Source organism: Perissodus microlepis, chromosome 15, assembly GCF_051167445.1.
Source record: "Perissodus microlepis isolate ML-2025 ecotype Zambia chromosome 15, ASM5116744v1, whole genome shotgun sequence".
In the NCBI taxonomy this organism is placed as follows: domain Eukaryota; kingdom Metazoa; phylum Chordata; class Actinopteri; order Cichliformes; family Cichlidae; genus Perissodus; species Perissodus microlepis.
This window is the reverse complement of record NC_140475.1, coordinates 22,756,255-22,768,958: the sequence shown is the minus strand read 5'-3', so window position 1 is coordinate 22,768,958 and position 12,704 is coordinate 22,756,255. Positions and strand designations below refer to the sequence as shown.

General features: G+C 41.9%; 2 protein-coding genes and 4 non-coding genes across 7 annotated transcripts; 1 reads left to right on the top strand and 5 right to left on the bottom strand.

The window, feature by feature from the left end:
• Positions 1-9: 9 nt before the first annotated feature.
• Positions 10-6,169, bottom strand: rps7 (ribosomal protein S7). Its single transcript, XM_084952288.1, has 7 exons — positions 6,078-6,169; positions 5,479-5,564; positions 4,154-4,225; positions 3,382-3,525; positions 2,766-2,830; positions 834-984; positions 10-121 (listed from the first exon to the last, which is right to left on the bottom strand). The coding sequence occupies exons 2-7, from the start codon at positions 5,551-5,553 to the stop codon at positions 44-46; spliced, it is 585 nt and encodes a 194-aa protein (XP_084808414.1). The 5' UTR covers positions 5,554-5,564; positions 6,078-6,169; the 3' UTR covers positions 10-43.
• On the bottom strand, positions 387-604 carry LOC146372183 (small nucleolar RNA SNORA73 family). The gene has a single exon (XR_014802848.1). It is a non-coding gene; the product is annotated as a small nucleolar RNA SNORA73 family (small nucleolar RNA).
• Positions 1,800-2,017, bottom strand: LOC146372182 (small nucleolar RNA SNORA73 family). Its single transcript, XR_014802849.1, has one exon. It is a non-coding gene; the product is annotated as a small nucleolar RNA SNORA73 family (small nucleolar RNA).
• On the bottom strand, positions 2,994-3,211 carry LOC146372181 (small nucleolar RNA SNORA73 family). Its single transcript, XR_014802847.1, has one exon. It is a non-coding gene; the product is annotated as a small nucleolar RNA SNORA73 family (small nucleolar RNA).
• Positions 3,773-3,990, bottom strand: LOC146372180 (small nucleolar RNA SNORA73 family). Its single transcript, XR_014802850.1, has one exon. It is a non-coding gene; the product is annotated as a small nucleolar RNA SNORA73 family (small nucleolar RNA).
• A 16-nt stretch (positions 6,170-6,185) lies between the features above and the next one.
• rnaseh1 (ribonuclease H1) lies at positions 6,186-12,477 on the top strand. 2 transcript variants are annotated; one of them, XM_084952284.1, is made up of 9 exons: positions 6,186-6,449; positions 6,603-6,704; positions 7,669-7,793; positions 9,034-9,228; positions 9,393-9,492; positions 9,633-9,687; positions 10,362-10,446; positions 10,561-10,685; positions 12,163-12,477. In XM_084952284.1, exons 2-9 carry the CDS (start codon positions 6,640-6,642, stop codon positions 12,277-12,279), a joined length of 867 nt encoding a protein of 288 aa, XP_084808410.1. In that variant the 5' UTR covers positions 6,186-6,449; positions 6,603-6,639; the 3' UTR covers positions 12,280-12,477. The 2 variants fall into 2 exon arrangements, with proteins under 2 accessions (XP_084808410.1, XP_084808409.1); XM_084952283.1 differs by having other exon boundaries at positions 6,186-6,704.
• The last annotated feature ends 227 nt before the right edge of the window (positions 12,478-12,704 follow it).

Below are 12,704 nucleotides of genomic sequence, written 5' to 3'. Positions count from 1 at the left end.
CAACCGTAGTGACAGTAAACAAATTTTATTTTGTCATCTGCATTTACAGCTGGAATTCTGGGAATTCAAACACGACGTCTTTGCCTGTGAGCTTCTTGTAGACACCAGAGAAGGTCTCCACCTGAATCAGGAAAGAATAAAATCAACGTTAGTTTAACTTAACACCCACCTCTTATTTACCATCACCACTTTTTCTTTACATGATATAAAAAAAAAAACAACAACAACTAAGGCTGCAGGACAAACTCCTGTCTGCAGCTGAAGGATTTAAACAGGTCTATTTTTTATGCCAGTATGTTGTACTTAATACAACCCTTGGATTTTGGATTCTTGAACAGACACAAACAAACTGAAGTAGGCATAAACTCAATTTCTGTTTATGATCAGTCTGTGCACTGCATGGTTTAGCTCCCCAGTAATGGCCCCAAAGGACTCTGGGAAGATGTAGGAATATGCAGGACGCTCGTCCTCACCGGCCAGCAGCCGGGGACAGAGCTTTCTCTCCAACGTTGTGGAATGGGACTGTACGTCTCAGCTCAGAGCTACGCTCCCATACGCCACCAGGACAGAGCCAGGAGAGCAACTCTCTGGATGTCCACGTCGGAACAAAAAGGTTTCAGACTTAAAACATCTCCAGAAATTTAACCGATGGACACGTGCTCTGTCTTATCCTTGTACTAAATCCCGTTTTTGGGAGGTGTTTGGTGTGACAAGGTGACTTTTTCCACACCAAACAATCCTTCCGCTGATTAATACGTTAAAGACTGACACTTGAAATCATCGTTATTCTTGTTTCCTGAACATGCAGACGCCTCCGCTGCTTTAAAACTCACTTTGTGTTCGACGTTGTTCTGCTGAGCCTTGTCCAGGTGGACCTTGATGAGCCTGCTGCTGTCCAGTTTCACTCTGATCCTCTTACCCACGATCTCACTGGGGAACACCAGGTCCTCCAAGATGGCGTCATGGACCGCGGTCAGAGTGCGGCTGTAGAATTGGGGGGAAAGAAAAAAGGTCATTAATGCTTCATTTCCAACTCAGTTTAGTTTAAGTGTGTGTCCACAGTGAGTTTCCGTGCTTCAGTTCAGTTTGGTTCTCATTGGTTGGAAGCTTTAGGTTCTACTTGAGCTTTTATTACTTCTCTACCCTGGTGGGGTATTTATCGTGGGCAGAAACACTTAATCATGCTGACATCCTGCTCGTGTTAATAACTTCGAGCAATACTAACATAAGACATTTCTTCCTCCTCAAGTCTGGTTTTTATTTTATTTCATTAAAGTAAAACATTTTTCCCGATAACAGTTTTATGTTACAACAATAATCTTGGGAGTGAGGCCCTGAGGGTCAACACCTGAGGCTGGGTGTTGATTACAAAGCTTGTCTCTCAAGGGCAGCCATGGGTCCCTGCAGGCCTGCCTCCACTGCACGACAACCACAGGCCGATGAACAGGATGCCAGCCTAGACAGCCGCCACCTCAAGCAGACTGGAGGGGTGGCAGACCATGACTTACAGAAGCAACGGGCACCGCTATAGTACCCTAATGAGTTTCACTTCCTCTAAATAAATCTTACTGAGAGTTTTAGTCAGCCTGGTCCGAGCTGAACTACGGATTACTGTGTTTTAACAAACGGTTGAAAGATTTAGCTCGGATAAACCGGGGACCAATAATCACATCAGTAAAGTTTTCCTTCCAAAGCACCTGCAGCGCCCTTTCAAACATCCAACTTTCAGCACAAACCAGGACTCTTCAAAGAAAATAAAAACATTCAGTCACACCATCTTTGGTTTCTATTAATGATCAGTCTGTGCACTGCATGGTTTAGCTCCCCAGTAATGGCCCCAAAGGACTCTGGGAAGATGTAGGAATATGCAGGACGCTCGTCCTCACCGGCCAGCAGCCGGGGACAGAGCTTTCTCTCCAACGTTGTGGAACGGGACTGTACGTCTCAGCTCAGAGCTACGCTCCCATACGCCACCAGGACAGAGCCAGGAGAGCAACTCTCTGGATGTCCACGTCGGATTAGATTTAAAAACGGGTTTATAGCATCATTCTCTCCAGTTAATAAACCTTTCTCCCGTTTTTTAGAAACACATTTGTAGATTTAAGTTTACAGTTATCCTCACAATCTCTTTTATTTTGAAGGACAGAGAAATAAATCTTAAGGGTGTTACCTCAAAAAAGACGCTTCAACACAGTATTAACATAAATTTTTCAAAAATCATTTATACGCAAAGCAATTTCTAAAGCTTAAAGAGAGCACTGCAGATGCATTAACGTCATGTGATGAAAATGAATATCACAAGAACTATTAATTTTCATCACATGCATCTGGTAGCATGCATTGCAACAGTACCTCCACAAGGTGGTGGTAGATCGCATGTAACCACCACCAGGCTACCCGACGCTGGACTGATAAAAGGGGTCTGAGAAGGTGACAGAAGATCGAACACTTTACAAACCCAGAGAACACTGAAGTTCAGAAAAATGAAAGTAAACTAACCACAGTGTAAATGTTGCCAGCTAAAGTTCATTATAGTGTTTTTGTATGAGCGCTACAAAAAAAAAAAAAAAAAAGGTTCAAGAGTATTAGTGGAAATGCTCATCACTGCACCATCTTCCCTCCATTCTTTCACTTGAATCAATGTCAGAGCTGGAAAGTGTCTAACATTAAAGACTCCAGATCCACTTTAACACATTGACCCACTCTTGCGAGTCAGCCGCAGAAATCTGTGAGATCAGATTTTAAAGCCAACTCTCTGCACTCACCTCCTGGGACGCTTCTGCTTATTCTTCGTGCGGCTTTTCCTGGTGGGTTTGGGCAGAATTCTCCTCTGAAAGTCAGAAATTGTTCAATTAATCTCCAACGAGGAATTGGGCAAACAAAAGCAACTACAGAGCAGCATGAAGGTAACAATCAGGTTCAGGCTGACATTCTTGCTTACATAAAGGGGTTTTATTTCATTATCAGCCTATAAGTTGAACCCTGATTTGAAAAGATGTGCACTGCATGGTTTAGCTCCCCAGTAATGGCCCCAAAGGACTCTGGGAAGATGTAGGAATATGCAGGACGCTCGTCCTCACCGGCCGGCAGCCGGGGACAGAGCTTTCTGTCCGACATTGTGGAACGGGACTGTACGTCTCAGCTCAGAGCTACGCTCCCATACGCCACCAGGACAGAGCCAGGAGAGCAACTCTCTGGATGTCCATGTCGGATAAAAGAATCACCGCAACACATGGACACATACCTGAGCTCACGCCTGTTCTTAACAGGGTTATGCATTTTAAATAATGTTTTCCAGGCATCCAGCTTGAAAGCAAAACTTGATATCCAGAAATATTACGCAAGTCATCAAACTGACAGTCACAGCGATGGTATCCTCACCTGTGCAATGAAGACCACGTGCTTTCCACTGAACTTCTTCTCCAGCTCCCTCACCAGGCGCACCTGAATCTTCTGGAAGGACTTCAGCTGAGGGACAGGAACGAAGATGATGATGGCTTTCCTGTTTCCACCAACCTCGATTTCCTGAAAAGAATAAAGCAGCAGTCATTTAAGAGCACAGGGGCTCTGAAGTGTGATGTGACGCCACCTGGGCAGGGCAGGAGCTCTCCACGAGGTGCCCAAATCCCAGCTTTGGATCCTTGAAGGAAATTGTCTTAATGTTTCCTAAATCTGTGGCTGTTAAAACTCGGAGGAACATGCATTGAGCTCTAGGTTAGTACGAAAGAATTTTAGTAAAACACGATGACTTATAACACCAGTACGTATCAAAAAGTGTGCACTGCATGGTTTAGCTCCCCAGTAATGGCCCCAAAAGACTCTGGGAAGATGTAGGAATATGCAGGACGCTCATCCTCACCAGCCGGCAGCCGGGGACAGAGCTTTCTGTCCGACATTGTGGAACAGGACTGTACGTCTCAGCTCAGAGCTACGCTCCTATACGCCACCAGGACAGAGCCAGGAGAGCAACTCTCTGGATGTCCACGTCGGATTAGATTTAAAACTTATCATAAAGATCAATTAAAGCTTGATTTTAAATCAGTGAAAAGCAGCAAACACATCAACAGGCTTGTTAAAACAAAATCTATGTATCAGTTATGTAAATAATTCAATGACATGAAGCTCATGCACACAGGTTTGTGTGAACTCTCACCTTTGCTGCAGTGATGTTCAGTTCTCTCAGCTGAGCCTTCAGGTCAGAGTTCATCTCCAGCTCGAGCAGAGCCTATGGAAAGACCAGTCAAATGAGTAAAGCAAGCACAACCACATCACTCATCCTACCTCTGACTAGCTCAAACGTTTTCTATTAGCTTCATATTTCTGCTTCTCTCTAAAGGAGAGCCCAATCCCACCGATGGCAGATTTTCCATGTGGTCATTAAAAGAAACAAAACCATCCCTTTTTAAAATACACAAATCAGCTGCTGCACCAGTAGGTTCTTCATCCTGAAGACAGACTAACAACTCTTGGACTCCAACTGGTGACGGTTATGCTCTTGAGCCTCAGTGAGCTTCAGCTGCTGAAGGTTCAGGATTACATCACCTTTCAACTTACAGGATCTCTCCACAGCAAGGAGAAAGACTTCCATCACCAGCTGCTGTCCAAGACAGCAGAGTTAGAATCTGAGACAGCTGACTGATCGCCATGAGAGCAACCAGGTAAGCTTTAGGGAACACTAGATGAGAAATACCACAGCCGCCTGGTGAGCAGGGTTACAACATCACTTCAGTTATTGTTAAACTAATCAGTTAAGCCAGGGGTACAGCTTTCTGTCAGATGATGTGGAACAGAACTATGTCTAAACTCACAGGTGCATTATTTTACTTGCCTTTTCTTCTTTTGAAAGCGAAAACATGACCTGGGTTACTTTTTTTGCTTACTGAACTTATAATGTATCACCACTATTGCACTGCAATGCTGGTGCTGCTGGTACTTTGTTCACCAGACACTTCAACAAAGAGCGGCTGAAATATGATATAATTTTAAGGCCGCATCACCTCATCAGTCCACCAACCAATAAGTGGACAAAACCACCAAACAGGGCTGTCCTAATGAAACACTCAGCCTTACAGGATTGAGAAGAACCAGCAGCTGAGACTTTAATGTCAGTCATAATTAAATCATATTAAAGACTCAATCACACACAGCCTTACATTCCTCCAACAGTACAATTCTTGTTTAAATAGTCACTTAGAGACAAGAGTTCTGATACTGTACATGAACCCCTGTACACTTTGAAAACTTGGAAAAAAAAAACAGTACCTTTTTTATTATATGTAATCTGACGTAAAATTGGCCTCATATTAACAGATAGCGCAGTTATGTAATGGCTGACCAATAAATCATATAGATCTCTTACACCACATTAATTCATGATGCCCTTTACCGTTTTCTCCCCAACGGCCCCCACAGTTACTCATTCAGCTGGACTGAAGCTTCAATAATACATGGATCTGTGATGCCGTTAGACTTTCTTACCTGAGAGATCCCAGACTCAAACTCGTCTGGCTTCTCGCCATTAGGCTTAACTATTTTGGCGCTGGTACTGAACATGGCCTTTGTCTCTGCACGGAGAAATAAAAACATTTAGGTTAGACCCACCGGCATCCGAACATATTTAATAGCCACCCTTTATTGAAAGCCCAGAGCACCGCTAACCTCCAGGCGTAACACCTCTGAGCTAACCGGGCTAGCCCACAATAGCACAGGAGATTGATATAACAGCCCAATGGGCATAAAACGGCACATACATATTAACTACTTGAGTCACAATTAAAAGAGCTGAACATCCGACCCTGAAAATTAACTTAAGCTCTTTTCCCTTCGGTTTTGTGACGGCTAACTGAACACATGCACGGCCTGTTGCTAGCCGCTACTCGCTTGCCGAACTCATTGAGCAGAGCCCCTCTACTATGTCTTATTTAGACATTAAGATGAGCCATCCGATACTGCAAATCACATAATCTAAGCTATCACAGGCTTCACTTGCCTTACTGTGTGTAAACCTTGCCATTATACACATTTAAAGTACATTTTAAAACAGAAAAGCCAGTCCAGAGTAAAATGGCACGACTAACCTCTGTCAACGACGGCCAAGGAAGAGGCCGGAACATCGCGAGAGTTGGATTAATCCAATCGGGAGCGACCTTTTTTTCTATCGCGAGAATTGTAGAAACGCTTGAAGTGATAAGAACTATCGCGTGAGTGTAGTAGAAAACAGTCGGGGAAACTGCAGGCAGTTTATTGCAGTGCTTTTAGACTGATTTTTGTTCGATTTTGTTTACTGCAACATTTTCAGATAGGGATATACGGCTAATAAAGAAACTAAGATGACTGCAAGACTTATTAGACTGGTGTTAAATATATAAGGAATACTTTTTTGGGCTTTTTCGGGTTTAGCTTTCCCGGACATCTGTACACCTGGCTGCTAATTTGGTCCATATTTCAAGGTTTTATGTCTATGTCTGTCTTTTAACCACGCCTTCACTACTCAAATCTATTGACATTTGAATGTGTCCGAGTTAATATCACGATGCTAGCCACCTTCGTTCCGCTGCAGTGTGTTGGCAGACAGTGATGTTTAGGCTGACTGGTCTTTTCAGAGTTGCATGCAGGACCTTTTGTAGCGCTGCTGACGACATGGCGAAAGGGAAGTTTTTCTACGCAGTTAGGAAAGGACACAAAACGGGAGTCTACACTTCATGGTGAGACTGGACACACCTCAATGCCTGCACATTTGTTTTTAAGAAAATCAATGTTATTGGCTATTCAAAGTGCATGTTCTTTCAGTGAGAGTGAGTGGATGCCAGCTTCCGTTCAGATGCACGAAGATTTATTTTTCTCCTTGAGCTACAGTAAAACAACCCACCGGGTTTAAGATCATATAAAATTTTACCTGTCAGTACATCCCACACATTAATTCGGCATGGAAGCATAACATACACGGCTTCGTTTTCTCCGTTTTTCAGGTGGTTAGCCTTCAAACAGTTAAATGTATTTCCGCCATTAATGTGGCTCATTTGTGAGTAGGAGGGCCTAAAATTGATTTATTCTTACATAATGTAGTATGTCTTTGGTTTGTCTATATTACAAATAAATACAAATAAAATAAACAACACGCCAGGACCAGACCAGTGAAACTCCACCTTCTTTTAGTGCATAGAAGTTTAACTACACATTTAATCTTTGAGAAAAGAAACTTTGGACCTATTGTTACAAGAAGGGAACATTTTTGTTATTGTTTTTCTGTTACTTAATTAGTTTAATGTACCGTAAATGATAGGAAACAGTCAAAAATTAAAACACAGTTAAAGTCATCCTCCAAAGCTGCCCACTGGGCCGGATTGGAGTCTGCCCTAGATATTTTCTCTCATTTCAGACCATTTTGAATGCTGGAAATTCAGAAATCAGTAGTTTCTGAAATATTCAGGCCAGTGTGTCTGCCACCAACAATCACTGCCATGTTCAGTGTCACTTAAATTCTTTCTTCCTCATTCCAGTGGCTCAGTTTGAACTTCAGTGGGTCATCTTGACCATGTCTATGTGCCTGAACGGATTGAGTTGCAGTTGAAAAGGTGTATCATTAAAGTGTCCGGAGGAAAGAATGAAGACATCTCAAGATTTTTATTCTCCTGATTTTTTTACTTTTTATTTTTTTTTGTCATTTAGGGACGAGTGTAAGAGCCAAGTGGACAAATTTCCTTCTGCCTCCTTTAAGAAGTTTGCCTCAGAGCGAGATGCCTGGGCATTCGTCAGAGGGATCGAGCCTTCTGCAGTTCCAGACGTGAAGAAAGGTGAATATTTTCTAATTTTATACTCTTCAAATACACACTCGAGAAACTATAATTGATTGGAGCTGGGATTGAGGCTGAACTCGGAGCATCTTGGTATGGAAACGGCCGTCAGTTTGTAATCCAAGAATATGTTAAAACCCTCTACTGCATGACTTTTTATTTTTTGGGGAAAAAATATTTATCCCTATTTTGGGGGAGCTTTAGGGTCCCTTATAATATATCAATCATAAAATTTGACACCCTGCCCCCCCCCCCCAAAAAAAAAAAAAAAAAAAACCCAAAAAAACCAAAAACAGATATTGGTTTGTTGTTTCAAGGCAACACTGTGCGATAAGGATAGTCAAACAACAAGTTATTCTATAATAAGTTTTATTAGTACAACCAGGATGAATAAATAAATAAACAACAACAAAAAAACAATGTAAACATTTCACAGAACAATAAAACACCAAAATACATCCAACATTTGACCCTAACCCCATGTGCAGAGACACACACACACACACACACACACACACACACACACACAGACACACACACAGACACGTTGTGTTTCCATCACTTTTGGGGATATTACATTAACTTGCATTCATTTCCTGGGGACTTACCCTGACCCTACCCATCAGAAGTCCCTGCCTGAACCTAACTCTAACCCCGACTCAAGCCTTCACCCTAAAATTGAATGATTTACCTTGCAATTTGTCCCCATAAAGTAGGCTAGACCTCACAATATGAGTGTGTAAACAAATTTGTGTTCCCACAACAGTAACTAATACACACACACACACACACACAGTTACTTTACCAACTGACCCCTGAGCTCCTAAGTGTCCCTCAAACCTGATTCAGGGATCCACTCCTCTACTTCACTGTCACTCCCTGAAAGCTCACTGTCCTCACTTTCTGAGGATAGAAAGTGCACATCCCCTTGGTTTCCTTCCATAAAAGGTTTTTACATCCATGTCCTGTAATTAAAAAGTAGAACAAACAATCAAACATATTCATGCACATGCAAGTATTTTTTTTATATACATTTATTTGTGTGAGGCATGAAAATGTGGTTTGTTGCCTCAGGGCAACGCTGTGCAGTAGAGGCTTAACCCAGCCACTGTGTCTGTTTGAGGTGGTAATACAGCATACAGGTCTGGATTCACACAAAGCTCACAGGTGATTTTAAGTGGAGAATCAGGTACTTGCTGCACACTGTTCTTGATGAACTTCTTGTGTTTGTGGCTTTCAGTAACTCAGAGCGTGGAGTCTGATGTCACTCTGCTTCCTAAACGAGGCCCGGAGCCGCTCGAGTACATCCCTCTTGGCAAAAAGAGATGTCACTCGGAGGAGGAGGTGGGGCACCAGCCCAAACGAGTTAAGCCATCAGAAAGCTCGACATCACAAAACTCGTCATCAGAGAGCTCGGACGGATTCACGTACATGGGTGAGATGTGCAAAATTTAATATTAGAGCTTAACTCCATTCAACATGTTATGGGGACAAAATCATGTTATTTACTACATACAGAAATATTTAAATGTAAAATGTAGAAAATGGAAGCAATAAAACTTGAACTCCAGTCTGAACTGTTCTGCGTTCTCCGTACAGGTGACGCTGTGGTCGTTTACACCGATGGCTGCTGCTCAAGAAACGGACAGAGCGGAGCACGGGCCGGCATCGGGGTCTACTGGGGATGCAACAACCCGCTGTGAGAATATGTGCACGTGCTACAACAAGCACGTTTTAAACAGTTCCTAAAATCTGCTCAGTCTAAACCTCCATAGTGAAAGTCTTAATTGTATAAATGGATGCATTGGTTTCTCACATTTGTTGCCTCTGGCTTTGTAGAAATGTTGCAGAGAGGCTGCAGGGGAGGCAGACCAACCAGCGCGCAGAGATACAAGTAAGATTTACATCTCAGCATGAGAGTTTCTGTCTTAAAAGTCCAGTTTAATGCTCAGTGTTAACTCTGCAGGGCTGCACTTAAACAGTACTTTTTAAATTTTTAACACTAACACGGGGTGATTTTCATTCTGTCGCTTTAGAATCTTTTTAAAGGGACCACCATGACACGTCTTTCCTTTTGTGAGATGTTGTGTAGAGAGAAATAAAAGAAGAGCACTTCAATTTGCCACTTATTGTTGTGCTTTAATATATTTTAATGGGAAGTCTGTTTCTTGGGTGTCGGGTAAAATCTACCTGACATTAGTGATAGTGTTATAAAACTGCACATTAGTGTGCTAGGGTTAAAGAGAGGAGAGGCTGAGGCAATTTTAACCAGTTTAAATTACTGAGGGCCTGCATGTAAAGAGGCTTATTAAATGCTACAGCAAATACAAAGAAGCGCCACCTGATGGTCATAGTTGGAGCAAAACTAAAAATGGCACCACGAGAATGAAGGTTTTAAACTCACCTTCTGAAAAGTTTCCTGAGGGAGCAGATATGTAAATGTACCTATTTATTGGAAAGAATAGCAAGATGCAGGCCTGTAAATGCCTGTTTGTTATTTTATGCTTTGATTTTTCTCTACAAGCTTTAAAGCATAACTAACTGTCGTCTCTGCTCTCGCTGCACCAGGCGGCCTGCAGAGCGCTGCAACAGGCCAAACAGAATAACATCAAGAAGCTCGTTTTATACACCGACAGCAAGTTTACGATAAACGGTGAGTCACAAACTCGAGTCATGCTGCAGTCATGTTGCATTACCACTCAGATTTCAGCTTTTGAATTTCCCACTGAATGGGTAAAGGTTTTTCTTTTCTTTTTCCTTCATGCAGGTGTGACCAGCTGGGTGAAAAACTGGAAGCTGAACGGCTGGAGGTTGAAATCTGGAGGTCAGGTTACCAACAAAGACGACTTTGTGAAACTGGACAGGCTGAATGGACAGGTGGAGGTGGTCTGGGTAAGTATCAGTGTTTCTTTGCGGACGGGGTCTTTAGATTCATGCAGGTCAGAAGTAAACAATGTTTTTACATTTACCGCAGGAGTCTTTTTGCAGTCAACCGCCCCCTGCTGGGGAGGTGATAAATCTGTCCATGGCCTGAAAAATGGCCACATGGGGGCACCGAAGGCTCAGTACAGTCAGACAGAGCAAGCAGCCGAACAGCTTTCCTCAGAGGCTAAAACTGTATATATCAAAGGGACAGTTTCAGTGGATTACTTGGATTAAGATGATTATGTTTTGTTTTTTGTTTTCTGAAATCTTATGCTTTTGATAAGCAGATGAAGTGTTACATATCCAAATAATATGTAGGAACGCTGAACCTGAAGACAGGTTCAGCGTTCCTGTTTCATTTTGTTTGCACGTTAGATTCATAATTCAGAAAAATATCGTAAATTTTTATTCTTTTAATCAGCTCTGAATGATAAAAATTTTAAATGGTAGAAACTCCCTGGTTTGTTAATAAGACTAAGTGTTCGACAAGTACACATTTGATACTAAAATATGCTAATGTTTCTTTCATTAGTACTAATTAAATGTGCTAATTTGCATGAATGTTGAATAAACAACAACATTTTATTCAGACTGGTCTCACAAATGTGTAAAAGGTTCCTGCACTGCGTCACCTTTCTGTTCTTTGGTTAAAAAAAAAAAAGTAATTTTATTCCTCTTGCTGCTGGATCATCTGGATTTTTATTTTAATTGTACAAAGTCAGGCTGACACAAGGTTGATTGTCACTTAATTTCTGATTCAATTATTCGAATGCTTAAAAATGTAAAATATACGTTAAAATAAGGGTCCACAAATAAATCGTGAATGCCAGAAAGATATTACGAAAGGGTTCAGATTATCGTGAGGGAAGAATTAAACCCCCTCAGTCCAAATTAGGCCCAAAAAAGGTGAATATTCAGATTTTTTGAAGGTGAAGCCAGAGAAATTCAGCATTTTCTGCTTGGAAAATTTAACTTAAAATGATGAGCTCATTATTACATTGTTCTCTTCACTTCTGGTGGATTGTTTTGATGTGCTCTACCAAACAGAAAGGTAGTCTGATCTGGAAACGGTGTGACAGGTTCAATTTAAAAGTAACAGTCAGAGAAAAGCATCAGCAGTATTGTTAATGCCTTATCTGATGGATGAACCGGTAATGGTAAAAACAGCCTGTTTGAAGGTTGTACGTATCAGGATGTAATGAAAAATCTTCTGGTCATTTGCAGGTCTTAATGATTTAAATGCAACCTGTGATGAGCACCCCATGATTTAGCAGCAATAATCTACTGTGACTGCATTACAGGCCGCAGTACTAAACAGTCTTAGTGCTGCATAGTACAGCCATATCCAATCATTTGTTTAATGCTCAGTAAGCGTCCAAGTGATTGATTATTAGTTGTTGTTTTCATGTTTTTATACTTGTGTGCCTTTCTGGTCCTCCTCCAGATGCACATTCCAGGTCACGCCGGCTACAGAGGCAACGAGGAGGCCGACAGGCTGTCGAGAGAAGGAGCGGCGAAGCCTCTGCAACCAGAGCACAAAGAAAAAGACGAGCACCTTTAAAGAAATCTGCCGCAGGACTGTTTAATGCTCTTTTTTTGGTTCTTTAGCTTTGAAACAAACCTTTGAGAGGTTTGTGTCAGTTGTGACTGTACCGAAGCTTGAAGGTTGCAGAGAGTCTGCACGCTCATCCTTTTTCTTTTTTTGTGTTGAATGTAAATTTTGATTTGTTTTGGGTCTGAATAAAGATTTTAAGTTTCACCTGTTGTTTCCTGTGAAGTAGCAAGAAGTGAGAAGACAGTTCTTGAGTCTAAGAAGTTGAGGAAATCAGGTGAGCTCAAAAAGGTTAAGGAGATGAAGACATGTTGATGAGAAACTTGGACGATGTTTTTAGTTTATTCTGTCTCGTTGTAATCCCCGCAGGCCTCCAGCAGGAGGTGCTCCAGGTCATCATTCGAACACAGACAAAGGGCTCCTGAGGATTTGGG

Excerpts from the sequence above, each read along its gene's own strand:
- rps7 (XM_084952288.1), bottom strand. The coding sequence starts at position 5,553 with ATGTTCAGTACCAGCGCCAAAATAGTTAAGCCTAATGGCGAGAAGCCA. Across the intron at positions 4,226-5,478 it reads TTGAGTCTGGGATCTCTCAG|GCTCTGCTCGAGCTGGAGAT; the intron begins GTAAGAAAGTCT and ends GTCTTTCCATAG. Across the intron at positions 2,831-3,381 it reads ACGTGGTCTTCATTGCACAG|AGGAGAATTCTGCCCAAACC; the intron begins GTGAGGATACCA and ends TCTGACTTTCAG.
- rnaseh1 (XM_084952283.1), top strand. The coding sequence starts at position 6,577 with ATGTTTAGGCTGACTGGTCTTTTCAGAGTTGCATGCAGGACCTTTTGT. Across the intron at positions 9,688-10,361 it reads ACCAGCGCGCAGAGATACAA|GCGGCCTGCAGAGCGCTGCA; the intron begins GTAAGATTTACA and ends TCGCTGCACCAG. Across the intron at positions 10,686-12,162 it reads GACAGGTGGAGGTGGTCTGG|ATGCACATTCCAGGTCACGC; the intron begins GTAAGTATCAGT and ends GTCCTCCTCCAG.